Source organism: Fusarium pseudograminearum, chromosome 3 (assembly GCF_000303195.2).
Source record: "Fusarium pseudograminearum CS3096 chromosome 3, whole genome shotgun sequence".
Lineage (NCBI taxonomy): Eukaryota > Fungi > Ascomycota > Sordariomycetes > Hypocreales > Nectriaceae > Fusarium > Fusarium pseudograminearum.
The window spans coordinates 911,686-928,979 of NC_031953.1; the positions used below are offsets into that span (position 1 = coordinate 911,686).

The following is a 17,294-nucleotide window of genomic DNA, read 5'->3' on the forward strand; positions in this document are numbered from 1 at the left end:
CGGTATGACTCCTTTTGCACAACTGGGGCTCAGACTTCAGATTGCCCCCGGAGATTTTACTTCTCCTCAACCAAGTCCAAGGTCCACTTCCATGAAGGGGGCGACTCACTACGTAGGTACCTGGGTTGGTTACTACTGGGTAGTAGGCAAATGTCGATGTAAGTGTTTCTCAAGGCTAGACTTTAGGCATCGCATCCAGATCAACACAGCTTTGAAACGACTAATAATAGATCCAAGTTTACTCAACCATGTGCATCTAGAGGTCTTGCCCCCTTGAAACTATGATGAGAGTTCGGCACATGTGTGAGGGCATTGGAGTCATAATGCTCAAAAGTATGATTTATGATGGAAACCTTATTATCAGGGGAGATTTCGGCACTTCTTTGCATATATCTATTGGTCTCGTGATCAACGTCTTTTTGTGGCATGCCTTATGACTATCTTGCGGGCCGTGGCGCATCTTTATATCATTTCACCTACAAGGTTTTTTTGGGACCATAGATGGTCAAGGCCGGCAGTATTGAGTGATTCTGAAAGGTATATAATGCCAGCTTTCCTCCCGATTTCCAAGTTTTGATTTCTCCTTCTTCATCACTCTCTACACACACACACACACACTGATTCACACACACACACACTCTCTCTCTCTATCTGATTCACATACGCATATACACACACTGATTCAGACAGACACACACACACACACACACACGCACACACACACGCACACACACACGCACACACACACGCGCACACACACGCACACACACACGCACACACACACTGATTCACACACACGCACTCTCTCTCTCTCTATCTGATTCACATACGCATATACACACTCTGATTCAGACACACACACACACACACACACACACACACACACACACACACACACACACACACACACACACACACACACACACACACACACACACACACAACAATGTCCACTACGTCAGCGCCTACAATGAACGAGATGCGGGCCGAGACAAATTGGCCGGTCCTTAAGTCCTACCTGGAAGATGGCAAGGTCTCTTTTGAAGACCTCAAGCTACCATGCGGTATCTGTCGCGATACCATGACAGTGCTGCCCAGCCAACATCAGACAGACGAGGATGGCATGACACATTCTGCCATGATCTTCCCATGCGGACACATCTTCGGCAAGTCGTGTATCGAATTGGCCTTTGCCGAAGGATCAGATCTCGGACGTGTCTGCTTCGCCTGCAGGGCAGACATTACCTACACAGAGTGCAAACATGTGCACGCGGGGACGTCAGTGCCCAGCACAAAGGAGGGCATCAAGGACATCCCCGGCATCCTCTCCAAGGAAGGAGAGATGGCAGAACGTTGCGGAGGCTGCTTGCTGGAATATACGTCAGACAAGCTGATAGACGAAGTCTCCAAGGTCAACGCTTCTCGTGAAGATGGGTGTCTGATGGGATTCACGTGTCGGCACCCACCCTCAGGCAAGTCCAAGTCCTGGACCCCGATGAGGAATGGACAACTCTGCACGGTGCAAGGTGGAGACACCGCCATTTGCAAGCCTACCGAAGAAGCCATGTGGAGTGTGACCGACTTCCAAGACGAACAGGATCGCATCAACTCGGGCAAATGTTGGTTTCAAGAAGGCAAGATCGACTTGGAATGGGAGTTCTATCTGTGGAACCCTCCCATGACCGAGAATGCTGCTTTCCATGAGTACGTGGACTACAAGTACCTCATGGAGGGCGAGACAGCTACGGGCATGACCATGGAAGAGTTGCGCGCCGAGTTCTTCGGCAAGCATATGCCCCTTGCGAAGCCAAAGACTCGTCGACTGATGGATATCTACCTTGAGCTCAAGGCTCAGGGATTTGATGATGACGACGACGACGATGAGGATGAAGATTAATTTGCCCATTATTTATTTTATTTTTTGGGTTGGCGTTGTTGTTGTTTGGATACCAAGTCTGGATTTACCGGCTTTTATTTTAACTTTGAATTTGGATACCAAGCCAGTTTATGTTCGTCAATTCAAATTTTCAATTTTACTAAAAACAAACAAATGCTCCTTCAAGTGACTCCAAGTGATCAATCATATAAAACATAAACATATAAGAATTCTCCATAGCCATCATTTATCATTTCCTGCTTCCCATACCATAACAATCACACTGTCTTTAGTCTCTCCCTCCTCTTCACCCCATCTCTTCTTCAAAGCCGGCTCGTCCAGGGCACCTCTCTTGACATATGCCTGCCACACATCACCGTTGGGCGTTGTAACAGAGTCCATCAACTTCCACACGTTGCGTCGTCCCGTCCAGAAAAGCATCTTTCGATCAGCCTTGTCTTCTTTGAGTTTCACGGGCCCGATGAGAGAGCGATGAGTACTGCCAGTGGTAGGGAGAGGCATGTCGGACACGTGTATGCCATCGGGATACTCTGTTATCGTGTAGCCGTTGACGAGAACCCAGTTGTCGCGGAACCGGTAGCGTTGGAGGAAACAAGCTTCACCACAAACGTCAGTGACGAGATGTGCTTGGCTGGGTGTGAGGTGGTGGCGCTGTTCATAGTCGTGCAGAGCCAGGGGTTGGACTCCCGTCTCGTAGCTGTCCAAGTGCGAAGAGTACAAGTCGTTGTCCTTGGGTGAGTAAAAGCTCGGAAGGATACGCATCTTGGTCTTGGTGTCCTTGGTCATGCAGTCCTGGAGAAGGTTATCCCAGAGCTGTGTGTTGGCTGGGTCAGAAGGGACGTCGTTGAAACACGGTAACTCTGGGATTTTCGAAACAGCAGAGCGTGTAAGAAAGACGGCTCCTCCACCGTAGGTAGTCATGTAACCCTCTCCAATAGCCCAATCTCCCCTCTCGCTTGGTAGGCCGACGTAAAGGTCCTTCTCAGAGTTGAACGAGAAAAGGCGTTCCTGAAGATGAGATAGATTGGGAAGAAAGATATCCTCATCCAGAATTCCGTACCACTTCTTCATCTGTCCCTTTTGAGCAAGTGTAGCACTCTGCTTTTTGACCGTTTCAATCATGTTAAAGTATCTCTTTGCAGTAGACATCTGGCCCTCGGAGTAAGTGACGTGAGCATCAATACCATAGGACGCAAGAACTTGGTTGAGTTTGTCGGCCTGCTGGTGATGTCCCTGATCAAGAACAAGCAAGAAACTAGCCCCATTTCCATGCTTGTTTCCACCTGTCATCCATCTCGCCCAATCCTTAGCAACAGCGTAGTCATCTCTAACGACTCGATCATAAGTGGTCGAAACAGCGAATAAAAAGGCAGAGGCGTCGACCTGCTTGGGTCGTGGTCCTCCAAGAACAGGAAGAGTAAGTTCCTGACGAGCTACCAGATTCCTCCTCTCAGGCTCCTTGGTATCGATAACTCGAGGGTGATTTGAATGAAAGTCTTTGTCGATATCCGTGATCGATGTGCGCCCAGAGTCCAGCTCCGAGGTACGAACTCTCCAGGCAGTCCATGAAGTCTGACTTGACAGACCAATCTTTTGTCTCAGTCGCTCCAAGTACTGTTCTTCCGGAACAGGCCCATTGATGGTGATTTCAATATCGTTGTTCTCTCGATGCCAGTTCAACTTGACCTGGAAGAAGAGAATGACCAGAACCACAACCAGGAGGAACTGGACCACTCTGCGGGGAAGAGCCGGAGAAGAAATCATGATGGCAGTAAGTCGTTTCAGACGATCTCAATAATAGCAAAAAGAATGACTTGGGTGGGTATAAGGTAAAGGAGTGTAGACTATAACAAAGACATGATCACGTAGCGTAGAGACAGACAGACTTGAGGGAGCAAAAGCAAGAGATCGCATTTGAGGCACAGCGAGAGATTTAAGTAAATTAATTATGCGCTTGGATGATCAACTATGTCACAATGCCCTTGTCTAGTGTAAACGGCCGCAGTGGGGGAGTCATCCTTTGGTCAAAGCAACCATGAAGCTATGACCTGGGGTATCAGAAATAGTGTCGTCAAGTTGAAGGGTGTAAATAATACATGACCATAATCTTGATATACATTGCCCTAAATTGGCTGGTTATTTCGTGTCCAATACTCACTGAAGCCAACCTTTTTGACATCCCAGAACACAACCCCTGGTCGCACCACGTCAATAACGGTTAAAGAGGGGAACGCCAAGGAAGCAATTAAACCGTGACATGCGCTTTGAGATGATCAGTGGGCAGCCCCGGGTCTCAGGTCACAAGCGAACAAGAAACATTAGTAGTCTGTATCAGAATTGCAGATCTGTTTACTTGAAGTGACTCCTGTCCTTCCAATCCCCATTGCATTGACTGTCCCCATCTCGATGGACGGCTGCGCTGGTGTTGCTGGCGCGTAAAACAATATGACGGAGCAAGGGCTAGGATGTTTGGTTGCAGTTTAATCTTCCTTAATAGTCCAAGCTAATGCAGGTACGCAGCAAGTTCGATTTGTCGGTAATTTATCTGATAAGCGGCCCACGTTGAAGATTTGGCCCTTGCATCATTCGCCAATTCTGGTTACTGGACCCTTCTCTTCCGTTTCTTCTTTGGGTGTAGTGTTTCGCGACTGAGTTCGAATTGGTGTGATAGGCTCCTTGTGCAGCGAAGGCCTATGCGATTTTGTTGGTGTTATGGGGTCATTTGCTTCGTTCACTTGCGTTGGTTGGTGCCGCTGTCCTGGATGTACACTTTGGCTTGGGATATAGGCCGTAGGCACGTTGACTTCGACCGTTGTTTTGGCGTGTCGGTAGCGGTCGTAGCATTCGGCGAGAGCTTCGTTGACGGACTTTTCAGCACGCACCAAGCCAGTGACGAGAATTTCTCGAATATGGTCTTCGACTCGCTCAAACTCGGCTTTATCGTATCGATATCGATCAGGTAGACCGCTGTGAGTAAAGAGGGCCAGCAACCCCGCAAGGACTGTATTCGACGCCCCAAGGATAGTGATGGGCGTGCCTTTTTCTAAACTCATGGGTCCAAGAGCTGTCAATGCAGCACCGAGGATCAATTGAAGAATCAACAGAATCCAGCGAACGTACGCGGTGAAGTGAAACGAGTAGTGACAGATTGTGCGACGATAGATGGCGTCACGATACAGGCCTGGGGGGAGACCCTTTGGAGGCCAGAACGAACTCGTTGGACTGATTGGCGCATCATGTTCCTTGTCGCGAATTCCACCAACTCCAGTCGCAAAGAATTTCCATTCTGAATGTGAAAGCCTTCGATATTCAGGAGTTTCCATCGGTCTGGGATGCTTTGGGTTGTTGGATTGTACGCACACGTTGCAGTCAGGGGTTCGAGGTCGAGAGGAATCCAGGTACAGCAGCGGCATTGCAGGCACTTTGAGGACGGGTGTTGCTGACATGCTAAAGCTCAAGGTTTGAGGCGTTCGGATAGCAGGCAGGTCTGTCGAGCCGGTGGTGTTTGAGGCGTTGGATCTGCAAGAGTAGTCCGGTACGTATAGACGAGAGGAATGTCGGTAAACTTAGGAGATGGTCGAGATCTACTAGGTCAGAGCTGAAGATAGCATGAGGATACATAGGTGTGAGGGTTGAGGGTGAAACTGTTGAATGTTGGATGGTAGAGAAGTCATCGTTACTGTGTTGTCTGGTCCTCCTTCCTCAGAGCCATCCCTCGTGCCATTGTGATTCCCACCAACAAAAAGAGAAACGGTTGGAACTTTTGTAGTGTTAGACAATTATCGTATTAGTTAAAGCTTAACTAAGTTTATGACAAGTCTTGTTCGCGTTTAAACAACGTGTGTGCCACTTGTTCTGGCTTCCTTTTGTTCCATCAACCAGTTTCACGTCGCATTAGGTTAGAGCAATCCACATATGCAGGTCAAGAACATTTGGAAGACGGTTCCCAGGTAGGACAAGCTTCTCAAATGTTTCGGTGGTGCAATGTCCAGGTTAGGGTAAACGAAGAACAGCAGAAGGATTTAGGTGGGAGATCAGCGGTTTTTATTACCCCGAGGGTCAGGTAGGTAAAGGGAGACCTGCTCTTTATATCACTTGAAACATCTCGGCATGCCGTATTGAAATACCTCGAATGCAATAAATTTCGCAATAATCAATATGCCAATTCTATATTCATTTTGATTTGTACCTCCATCTTCTCTCAATGTACCCAACTCAGCTGCTGCAGTCCAGCTAACCCAGTAGAATCGCCCCCATACAAACGCCACTCCATGATTCAATCCACCTAATCGCTAACAAAGTGTAATCAAGAATCCTGAATCAGAGTAGGAATATCGTCCACCTGCGCCTCGCCGTTCAAAATGGCGTTGACGGCTGTGAACAGAGGATACTCCGACTCGAGACCTCGAGCCTTGAGGAAACTGTTCACCTCCTCGGCAGTAGTTGTACCCTGGATCTTTTGACCGTTGAGCTCCTGCTTCTCGACTTCTTGAACGCTGATGCCCTTTTGGACAGCCATCTTGGCACATCGGAAGTTACGGCCTCCGGAGCAGGATGTGATCAGATCGGCGACACCAGCAGATGACTCTGTAAAGGTGGCGGTGTGGACAGTCTCGCCAAAGAACTCCTTGCCAAACTTGACCATCTCCATAAGTCCAACACGCATGATGGCTGCCTTGGCATTGTCACCCCAGCCTCGGCCATCGACGAAACCAGCTGCCAAAGCAACGACGTTCTTCAACGCACCGCTCAGAGATACACCGGCGACGTCGGAAACCATCTGAACATGGAAATAAGGTCGGTGGAATAGCGTTCGGAAGCAGTGCTGGTCCAGAGGAGGATACTCAGCGGGCATGGCGGTCAACTTTGTCTTGGATGTTCGGCCACGCACGTCCTTGTGATGCGCCTCAGGGAGCTCGCCCATTGTTGGGTTAGGGCTGCCGGATCGAGGTGTAGGGGCTCTGCTGTTATCAAGAGCAGGAGGGTCATAAGCGATGGTCGTCTCTGACCACTTCTCCTCAGCAATTTCTCGAGCCAGGTTGGCACCACTAAGGGCACCGCAGTAGATACCTAGTCCATCGCCAATCCACTCGCTGAACAAGCTAATGTCTGTGTCCGTAACATTGACACCCTTGATACAGCTGATTCCTCGAGCAAAGGGGAGAATGTGTCCGTTGATCTGCTTGCAGACGTTTGCGATAAACTGGTGGGGCAGATTGAAAACAAGGACGGATGAGTCCTTGACAGCGTCGCGGATATCGGGGTTGGCGATGAGGTTGGCGGGCAGAGAAATGCCTGGTAGGTACTTTACGTTCTCGTGGTGTTTGTTGATGACCTCTGTGAGTTTTTGGGGTGCATCGCCGTTGGCTTCGTCATAGAGTTTGGATTCCTTAGGAATTGTTACGTTCTCTTCGTAGACCCACATCTGGACATCTTCCTCGAAGAGTTCCTTGTGTGCGCGGGTGTTTTCAGCGACGATCTTGGCAATAGTTGAGCCCCTATCACAAGATGTTAGTCAATTGGCTCCATAAGAGGAGTCTTCGTACCAGTTGCCGGATCCCACAATGGTCACCTTGTGCTTCTTTGAAGGAGCGCCCAAGCTCGCCATTTTGCCTGATGTTGCTAGAGAATAAGTACGTGTACAAGAGGGTATTCTGAATGCTTTGGATACAAAAGAAGAGCGCACGATGAGTGAACGAAACATAAAAGGGGTTCGGAGAAGAAAATAGGTGCGAAAAGGCGGGAGCTGAAAGCTTTATGAGGGGTCAAACTAGAGCTGGTGTCCGAGGGACTGGAGCAGCTTTCCAGGTTGTTGAACCCTGGAGCAAGCCACAATGACGCATGGCAGAAACATGTACGTGACACCGCCTGCTTTGAAGGGTAAAGCGTCCCATCAAAACCCCATTGATATCCGTGATAATGGAGCTGAAGCAATCTCGTCTTTGTTTGCGCCGAGGGGTAGTTTTTCACATGCTTGGGAGTGCTCAGTTGGTGTAGTGCCTGCAGCTCAATTGAGCTATCTATTTTCTAGTCCAAGTTGGATATATGACATGTAAACAATATCTAATTGTATTCTACAACATCACAGGAGATGTTGATATCATAACTTCAACTTCACCCACAATCACATGGCAATAACTTGTACCCTTTTTAGTGGGATTTCACATGTCGAACAAAACTTCAACGAACAAGGATTGTACGGAACAAGGGGCGAAAATGCATGCATCAGCAATCCAGGAACGGCTCCCGTAGAACCCTGGCCCCATCGAAAGTCCGCGGGCCGACCCCGGTCGCGTGACGGCACATGTCAAGAGTAAAGAAATACAAGTCTAAATCAACTGATAAATATTGAAGCTATCGTCGCCAAGAGTCTGTCTCCTTATATCACGATATTAATTGCTGCCGAGGATGTATCGTTGCATTGGCGACTAGGTACGCTAGAGAATGCTCAACAACATGTAGCCGCTGACAGTTTACCCCAACCAACTGATATCCCTTCACCCGTGTACAATGTCAGCACAAATCAGAAACGAGATTATTAAATGGTACATATTATTCAACCTAAATGGGCAATTATTGTCATATATGGAACCTCTGTCCTGCAGTCTGATACAATACAAAACAATATCCTCAATCCATCTCGACTCGATACAACCACATCTCAACCCGCCTCAGTTGTTTACGTTCAGCGCCTTCAACAATGCTGCCTTCTCTTCATCTGCGGATGGATAAAGATCAAGCATACCGCCCGACATGGAACGCACCCGAGTAGACAACTTTCGTGTGTCCTTCTCCTCAGTTCTCTCGCCATTTCCAAAAACAGGCTTAAAAAACTTGTCGTAAATCATCCACGTCACATTGAACGTCACAGTCATGGTGACAGCTAGCCATTGAGGTACTTTGCCAGACTTGTCAGCAAAAACCTTGGACATCATGATAATGGTGACGAAGAAAAGGCCGCTAAAGAACAAAAACAGAAATGCTCCAATCCTCTGTCGCAAAGTCGTTATCGTGTAGGGCTGTAGCGAATGCAGCCAACGCTGATATCCGTCAGGAAGCTCGTGTTCTTTAGCGCCATCCTTGATGAGATTGAGGTAGCGCGCGCTGGCTTCTGCGTAGCCAGGCTCACGCGGAGGTGCAACCAAGATTGGATACCACCACTTCTTCTTGCGAGGGTCATCTGGCAGATCCTTGTCGGGAATCTGAGGTGCAAAAAGCGTTCGTGACATAAAGGGTCTGGGGATGTCTGGGAATGGCTTCTCAGGGATCGAGACCTTTGGTGGCAGGGGAACACAAGGTACGACAATCTCCTTGTAACCCGCTCCACCACCCTCAGTGCGGATGATGGTGCCGTAATCTTGCTCTGTCACTTCGTATACCACGCCAATGAGACCTTCATCCCACTTCATCGACTCCGAGTGAGGTGGTTGTGGGGGATCGAAAGGTGGAATCGGCACCTTTGGGGGCAGCTTTGGCTTGTCAGGAAGCTTTCGGTAGTCGACATTTGCGAAACACGGCTCTCGATAGGGGATTCCGGGCAAGCTGAACGTGAGCTCCAATGTCGGCACTGAAACATTCACTTGCGAAAGCGGACGGATTCCACGCACGCCCAGGAACGTCTCGGCAGCGAGGTTGGATCCATAAGCGAGGTAGAGATAGGTCTTGGGAGCTGGATGATCGCGATCGACAACGTAATCTTCAGCAGCTTGCGCTAGACGTTCGGCTGACGTGTAGGGGATAGAAGCAATCGACGGGTACTTCTTCGGTTCGGGCCGCTGCGTGAGAGCGCTGAGTTTGCGTAATACGACAGCGAGTCGAGATTTGTTAGCAGCTTCGCTGGGAGCTGTTTGGTTGGACATGGCGTCTTAGGGAGCTGGTGCAGTAGTTGTCAGCTTACAGCGGGTGACACGCGGTAGACAGATGTCTAAGTCGTGTTCCTGTTAAATGTCTGAAAATGGAACCTGTAGAACAAACGCGAGATAAACAACAACGAACTAGAGATCAACTCATGGGATTCGTTGAATTATAGATGAAATTGTCCATCGTGATGGAGCGGGTCATAGATTCCATCGGAGCGGAGGAAAGTCTATTGCTGAATAATGTCACGCACAGGGGGAGACATGGGTACTTTTGGCTCGTCCGAGAGTCCGCAAAGTCCGCTTGCCTTTATTATCATTAATCCCGGACCGTCGGGTTTCGCACAAAGCGATGTCCCGACTGCATGATTGATGATAAAGCAATCTTTTTAATGGGATCGAGTGTCGAGCTCAATTTGGATGTAAGACGATGCTGGATCTTATCTCTTCATCAATGGTAGGTCATCAGCAATTTGAGTTTCATCGTAGGGCACGCCCGAGAACACTCAGCTGAAATGGTGATTTAGACATTTGAAAACACATTCAGATATCAACTTTAACTTCAAGTGAAAGAAAGAAAAAATCTATTTAGGCTCCTAGATATAGCAAATATGGTTGTTTAGGTTCAAGGCAGGCAATAAAAGCGTAGGCTCCTTCCCATTCTCTGCTCCTGCCTCAATGTGATGTTCTTTCCCAAAAACTTCAACTTCAGATCTCCGAGTTTCTTCATCTTCCATTCTACCATTCGTTTCTTGACGCTCAAATCCTTCACGATTTGTTATCGTTACTCTCAAAGTGACTACTTGCCCGCGATAGCTGGTGTCAAACAAAAGCTTCAGGAACTACAAGTCAGTGGTTGCGGTGTTGTGCAACGCAGTGATTTACTAGATTCGCACTTTCTAACACTCGGGCAGAGTTTATTCCGTCATGGTGCAAACGCAAAGGGGCGGGATGCCTGATAAGCGTGCAAGACAGTCGCAGACGCATCAGATTGGGCAACTCAATACTACCCCGACAAGTCGACACTTACAGTCTCCCCAAGTGGACAATAACCACGAACCGCCTCCCAGCGCTCAGCCGCAAGAGTCAACCAATGAATATGACGACGGCGTTGATGAAGTTTTAATCAGACTTAACAAACAAGTCTTTGAATCTGAGGGTGCCTCAACCCGCCGAAGCACACCTATTGATTCGCATTTCGACGACTCTTCCAGCCAGAAATCGGGTTCGGGGAAGCTTCCTAGTACCCAGCCGTTGCCATCTCAGCTAATTTCAGGAAATTTAACCAACAAAGGACAGCCTCTAGTTGACTTTTCAGAAACAGCAACTACTGCCCGGCGAAGTTCGCCTTATCCACCACAGACCACACTATCCCAAGCGGCTGATGATATGCCCAAGTACAACACTGTCTTTGACCTACCAGGCACCATCCCCGACTCATTAGATGTTCCAGGGGACCACTTACCGGAAGACGAGCTATATGATGCCACTCCAGTACCAGAGGACCGAGAGGAACAAGCTGCCGCAGAGAAACAGACTGCGAAGCCCAAGTCAGCACGGAAATCTGCCGAAAAAGGCAAGGCTACGGATTCTTCAAAAAAGGCCAAAGCCTCTATCAGAGTTCTAGAAGAAGAAGTTGGATCTGTCAAGGAAGAGCCATCCTCGTTTCCGCCCAGACCTGTTGTAGGGCGCCAAAAACCAGCGAAAAATGCCAAACAAGTGCAAGAATCTCCCAAGCCAGCCCCTGGGTCGGTCGAGGCAACGACAAGTGGAACACGGCGGAAGCAAAAACCTAAACCTCCCCTGAGATTCAATTCACAGACAAATCAAATGATAGATCCTTTGTCGCCTCAGGTCCAGCCTGCGCGCCCGTCCTTGGTAGAAGGCATGATACAAGCTTATGCTGCCTCTCTCTCGCCTGATGCCAACGCAACGAAGCCCACACCCAAGCCTGCAAAGAAGGTTTCGCCCAAAGCTGTTCCAAAGAGGACATCAAAGAATTCTCCGAAGACTACTTCAAAGACCTCTCCAAAGACTATTTCGAAAACTACTCCAAAGGCTGGCCAAAAAGCTCCAGCAATTTCTCAGAGAATTACACGCCAGTCAGCTTTGAGAGGTCGACTTAATCAGCAAAGCCCGGATAAAGTCGACGAAGCGATCACCAACGTCTCTCCAGCTGCTACTCCAGTAGAATCGAAAGCCAAGGTCTCGCCTGCAGTGAGCCAGGGAACGACAATGACAAAGGCAAAGGAGGAAACGGCACCTGTGTTGCCACCCTCGAAGGAAAAAGAGATAGTCAACCATGGTAATACTCAAGGGTCAACCGATGACCCAATTGTACTTTCGAGTGGTCGTAACAGTTCATCGCCATACGATGACGATGAGTTTGTTCCAGCTACTGACCCAACTGAAGTTTCTCCTGAAGAGGCCCGTCCAGATGCCGTTGCACAAGCCAAAAGACAATCGCTTGTTGACCCTGGGGAGCCATTGAGTATTACTCGAAACGAGAAAGAACGAATCGTTGCTACACGACGAGAGATTCCCAAGCCTATGCAACCTGTCAGTCAGACTGGGAGACAAGTCACGGCACAGAACAAGAAAATATTTGTCAGGGCTGACCCTCAGAACCAGGTCGAAGCTGGCTTTGAGAGAACCAACCGAGAGAGGCCGATTAGGATTGGCCCAGGAGAGGTTTTGTCAGCCCGTGATGCACATGCCCTTGCCCAACGTCAAGCCTTCAAAGTGAATGTTCTAAAGAGACCACCATCTACGAGGGATCCGGTGGTTGATACCTCCAAACCGTCCCGCAAGTTTATGAAGCGATCACGAAGTTTCAGCGTCAGCCAGGCCAGGAGCCCTTTGCCGCTTGAAACAGAAGCTCAGTCGCTCGGAACAAGTTCCAGGAACAAAGACGATGATCAACACCCAGCAGTGTCACATAGCAACAAGCAGGCGTCAGGATATAGGAGATCTCAACGCTTACGGGGCCGTGCGGACTAGGTGTCCACATATCCTCAACACAAAGTACTGCAGCAAGACTATCTGTCAGGTCTAGAAGCTGCAGAATCAATGCCTGTCAAAGCCCAAGTTGCTAAAGGGAAATTGCAGGAACAGGAAAGATCTGGTGACAGACGGTGGCGACGTGAAGCCAGTGGGCACAATCAAGATCTGCACGCTCAGATCATGGCCTCTCTCCAAGGGCGAGATGAATCATCCCCTGAAGTTCATGATGAGGAACCTGATAATACCCCCGAAGAAGAGCTGGCTGAATCGACACGCCCGAAGGGTCCGAGCGATGAGGTGGAAGAGAAACTGCATGGACTTGTCAAGGTGCGATTCATGATTATTTTCATGAACGCGATACTGACATACTGCCCAGACTCTACTTGGTCATCTCCAAACCAAGGAAGCGACCATCTATCAAGGGGCAGATGCCTATCGAAAGAACGGTATCGATTCCGTGAAAAAGATCAAGCAACGTTACTTGCACGAAAAGCAGCAACTTGGGGAAAGATGGAAGAAAGATGCTGACAGATTTGTCCGCGGCTCAAGGTCAATCAAAGCTGCCCTCGACAAGCGTGGTAAAGCACAAGAGGAGGCTAGACATAAATTGGAAGAGACACTAGCAAGGCGCCGCCATCTGTTTCAAAAGGCGACAACAAGTTTACGTGCTCTTCATGGACGATTGACGGAGCATCGATATGAAGAGAATGATGAATGAGGTTATGATTATCTAGTGTAGGGTATTTTTGACATGTCAGACAACATGGAGCTAGCTGTGGAGTTTAATGGAGCAAGGAAAATCAGGGTTCAAGCAGGGATGCGAACAGATTAGTTGATGGGTCAAGATTTACATCTGGCAGATCAGTCGGTAAGAGTTTCATGTAGCAGCCAATTGACGATAGTATTTATTGACAAGTGTTTTCACGATGACTGGTCTACACGTCAACTTGGTATCCAAATGATCCAGATAATGCTGCCAGCTGGCCACAGAGCTAGAGAGCATAGAGATGGAACAATTCAAGGTTTGAGATCGGTGACAGCAAGCTTGTGGGGATGAACGGATGAATGGGGATTTTACCGCTTTCGTTGAGGCTAGACTGAATGGGAAGACTATGAGTTTGATGGTGGGAGTCTTGATAGATACTGGCAATCGAGGCGAGACATGGAGTGTTGATGCGATATAACCACGAGATGGTTGAGAATCGGCATCTGAGTAGATAAGCTTATTAGATACAAGTAGAGATAATTATAGCAATGATGGACCGTCGATTGTCCCTTGAACTGCGTGGCTAGTGATGTTGTACAGGAGACTGGTATGCGATGCGGGCGGAGTTGACGATGACGCCGATGGTGTGGGTGACGTAGCTAACTTTGTGGCGCGGACGGTGTCTTCCCAAGTCCGAACGCATCATATAAGAGTCAAGACCTTGCGATAAAAATATATTGATTAATATTCGCATTCATAATCTCGCATTCATCGAATCAATCATTTTACAATAATTCTCTCTGTCCGCTTTTTGACACGTTCGTGCAACGGCCGTTTTACCTTTCGCCAACAACGCTCATACATATCTAGACCCCTGGACAACCTTTTTTGACTTTTATTTTTTGTTACAGCTTTGAAACTTGGGTGGCATGATGGGCTCTGACGAAGCGGGGCATATTACAACGCAAGGGCATGGGCACGGGTAAGTGTTTGGTTTTGGCTGTTTTGTTTTATTGTTTTGGTTTCATCCGTTTCCGTTTGTTTGAGAACGAGTGTTTCTCTTGAGTGAGGATGACTACAAAGTACTGTCGTCATTTGACTCTGCTGGCTTTCGTCTGCATGCCTGTGACAGCCCGTCGATTAGCAGGCCTAGGTCTAGTCTAGCTCGCTTACACGGAGTGTCGGGGGCCTTCAGGGCATTGACGCTAGTGCTCAGTGCCGTGCTGCCTAGTGGGTAGAAGTGGGCTACAAAAAATAAATGGCCTAGGAAGCCTGGTCTAAGCGGCCTAGGCTGTTTGACTAATTTCGTCTCTTTTCCCTCTGAGACCTGCCCCGCATTCGGGCTTGGCTTCGCTTCTATGCACGGGCTGAGCCTCCCGCGAGTCGAAAGGGACGCGCAAACGAGATGCAGAGCAGACGCAGACGCAGAACAGAAGCACCGCCCTCGCTCCAGTTTTTTTTCTTCCTCACTCTTTACTTTTTTTTTTTTTACTCCCCAACCGTTTTCCGCGTTTGCTTGATTATCATAAACTGCGCTTCCACCCTCAAACCAACTCGACTTTTTGAAGAGTCTATTGTGTATGAAACCCCCCTTCTATTGTTCTACGCTGCCTAGGTCTATTGTTGACCCCGCCCTTGCCCTCTCTGCCCATTGTCTCCTTGTTAATCACTTACACTGCCACCCACCGCTCAGTCACTTTTGCAGTCGCAACTTACTTTACTTCCCACTCAAAGTCTTTCTTCTTTGCACTTTGACTTTCTCGCACTTCAACTTCTTCACAATCCATAATTGCAACTTCGCTGTACCAACATTTTTCTTTCAATTCGTCTACCGATCATCATCTAACATCCCTGCCTTGATAGCCGCTTGCACGGTTTACTCACTTTCCGGAGTCGCCGATCACGTCCGGGCAGTTCAAGCTCGGCTGACACTACGGACTCAACAACCTTGACCGCAAACTCCGATTACGAGGCAACGCCTGCAGACTCGACTCTGTCCACAGAAATAACACCTCGCTCTTCTACATCGTCAACTTCTTCAACATCCTCTACAACTACCAAAAACAGGATGCCGTTTCGTCAGAGGATGGCCCGCCACTTTGGCGATTCGGTATGTGCAACCCCGCATTACTTATGCGCACATGCCTGCCATTAATGTATCATCGTCAAGATGCGCGTTGATCGGTTATGCATGGAATGCGACTTGTCCTAGTGGCGTTGACGCTAACGCCTTGAATTCATAGCTCGCTCCTGAGAAGCCCTACCTCAGCTACTACGATGTTCTCTTGACAGCCGAAGACATCAAGGCTCTCAAGCATGACTGGTTGACCGACAACAACATCGCTTTCTGGGAGGAGTATCTCGAGCGCGAAACTCTTCCCAAGTATCCCCAGGCCCGCATCGTCCTGCTCCGTCCTAGCATGACATTTCTTCTCATGAAGGAACCCGATACTCGATCAATCCAATCTGCTCTCCCCGATTTCTCCAAGGTCACGCACGTTTTCCTGCCCATCAACGACAATCGTAATGTGAGTGTCGCTGAGGGCGGTAGTCACTGGTCGCTGCTTCTTGTTTCGACCCTCGATGGTGTGGCCTTTCACTACGACTCGCTTGGCGGCGCCAACTACTCCGAGGCCAATGTCGCTACACGCAAGCTTGCCAACATTCTCGGTCGACCTCTGCGATTCATCAACCTCGAGGACTGCCCTCAGCAGGAGAACGGCAGCGACTGCGGTGTCTTTGTCTGCCTCTTGATGCGACATCTCCTTGTCAAGCGCCTTCTCTGCGCTAATGCCCGCGAGAAGGTGTCTATGAGCATGGGCGGAAAAATGGTCGATAGCTACGGCGGCCGCAAAGAGATGATGCGAATAATCGAGAACCTCCGTAAGGAAGGAGAGCGACGACGATCGTGAGTGTTTGTATTGTTACTTGCCAGACATATCTAACAGCCGATAGACGAAGCGCCAGCCCGTTTTCAAACAAGACACCACCGCGGATTGAATAGAGAACGGACTGCTTTGGCTCTTGCGAAGAATTTGAGGATCTCTTGAAAGAACTTCTGACAGAGGCGAATGCTACCAAGAAAGTGGCCGCGAAACCGACCGCGCACCAGCGGGTAACGAGATCTCGAGTCAAGGAAGACAGCCCACGCGACGAGGATGCTCCTGTCAAGACTGCTCCTGCCAAGACTGCTGCTGCTACAAATATTTCTACTTCTGCCAAGACTTCCACTCCGGTCAAGACTTCTCCCAAACGGACTTTGCCTCCTTGGAAGGGAATGAGAGACTTTGGGCGCCCCCAGGGTTGGCACACTCGATCGACCTCAACCACACTTGGTCCTCGCGCATGCAAGCCTGACCGAATCACCAAAGAGACCCGGGCCCCCCCTCCGAGTCCTTCTACCCCTGTCAAAATCCGAAGCAAGCGGCCTTCCAACCTCACAACAGCTTTGCCTCAGAGTCGCAAGGTGATCCAAACACGCTGATACAAGTGCCTGTTCTACTATTGTAATGCAATTTACGAAGGATGCTGTGCGTTCACGGTCGATTACTTTTTCATTTGCTTTTGCTACATGGCGTTGGTGGTAGCGAGGAGTACTTAGCGAGTACCTAGCGAGGAGATGTGCCATCATGATAGCGACGGGAGTAGTACGCGCATTCATGATGTTTTATTATTGGCTTTTATCATCTTTATCCCCAGATATCAAGTAATGCAAGGGGTTTGCGAGTTAGCGACTGAGGCGTTGGTTAGGATAGGGAAAAGATACAGCATCGAGTGCTGAGCATAGCCTATGAAGAATAACTATGATGTTCTTTTAGCACGTCACGCACAC

The 17,294-nt window shown here is 48.9% G+C and overlaps 7 protein-coding genes across 7 annotated transcripts, besides 2 other annotated features; 3 read left to right on the forward strand and 4 right to left on the reverse strand.

Annotated features, from left to right (window-relative positions):
- The first annotated feature begins 600 nt into the window (after positions 1–600).
- Positions 601–638: a microsatellite.
- Positions 639–657: 19 nt separating this feature from the next.
- Positions 658–943: a microsatellite.
- Positions 944–946: 3 nt separating this feature from the next.
- On the forward strand, positions 947–1,897 carry FPSE_04908 (uncharacterized protein; the record flags this gene model as incomplete). The annotated part of the gene is made up of 1 exon (XM_009258026.1): positions 947–1,897. One exon carries the CDS (start codon positions 947–949, stop codon positions 1,895–1,897), a length of 951 nt encoding a protein of 316 aa, XP_009256301.1.
- A 222-nt stretch (positions 1,898–2,119) lies between these two features.
- FPSE_04909 (uncharacterized protein) lies at positions 2,120–3,661 on the reverse strand (the record flags this gene model as incomplete). The annotated part of the gene is made up of 1 exon (XM_009258027.1): positions 2,120–3,661. One exon carries the CDS (start codon positions 3,659–3,661, stop codon positions 2,120–2,122), a length of 1,542 nt encoding a protein of 513 aa, XP_009256302.1.
- An 818-nt stretch (positions 3,662–4,479) lies between these two features.
- On the reverse strand, positions 4,480–5,621 carry FPSE_04910 (uncharacterized protein; the record flags this gene model as incomplete). Its single annotated transcript, XM_009258028.1, has 2 exons — positions 4,480–5,416; positions 5,578–5,621. The coding sequence occupies 2 exons, from the start codon at positions 5,619–5,621 to the stop codon at positions 4,480–4,482; spliced, it is 981 nt and encodes a 326-aa protein (XP_009256303.1).
- A 582-nt stretch (positions 5,622–6,203) lies between these two features.
- Positions 6,204–7,505, reverse strand: FPSE_04911 (uncharacterized protein; the record flags this gene model as incomplete). Its single annotated transcript, XM_009258029.1, has 2 exons — positions 6,204–7,395; positions 7,444–7,505. The coding sequence occupies 2 exons, from the start codon at positions 7,503–7,505 to the stop codon at positions 6,204–6,206; spliced, it is 1,254 nt and encodes a 417-aa protein (XP_009256304.1).
- Positions 7,506–8,568: 1,063 nt separating this feature from the next.
- On the reverse strand, positions 8,569–9,756 carry FPSE_04912 (uncharacterized protein; the record flags this gene model as incomplete). Its single annotated transcript, XM_009258030.1, has 1 exon — positions 8,569–9,756. The coding sequence occupies one exon, from the start codon at positions 9,754–9,756 to the stop codon at positions 8,569–8,571; it is 1,188 nt and encodes a 395-aa protein (XP_009256305.1).
- Positions 9,757–10,680: 924 nt separating this feature from the next.
- Positions 10,681–13,474, forward strand: FPSE_04913 (uncharacterized protein; the record flags this gene model as incomplete). Its single annotated transcript, XM_009258031.1, has 3 exons — positions 10,681–12,742; positions 12,803–13,083; positions 13,133–13,474. The coding sequence occupies 3 exons, from the start codon at positions 10,681–10,683 to the stop codon at positions 13,472–13,474; spliced, it is 2,685 nt and encodes an 894-aa protein (XP_009256306.1).
- A 2,056-nt stretch (positions 13,475–15,530) lies between these two features.
- Positions 15,531–16,946, forward strand: FPSE_04914 (uncharacterized protein; the record flags this gene model as incomplete). Its single annotated transcript, XM_009258032.1, has 3 exons — positions 15,531–15,572; positions 15,706–16,345; positions 16,495–16,946. 3 exons carry the CDS (start codon positions 15,531–15,533, stop codon positions 16,944–16,946), a joined length of 1,134 nt encoding a protein of 377 aa, XP_009256307.1.
- Positions 16,947–17,294: the final 348 nt, after the last annotated feature.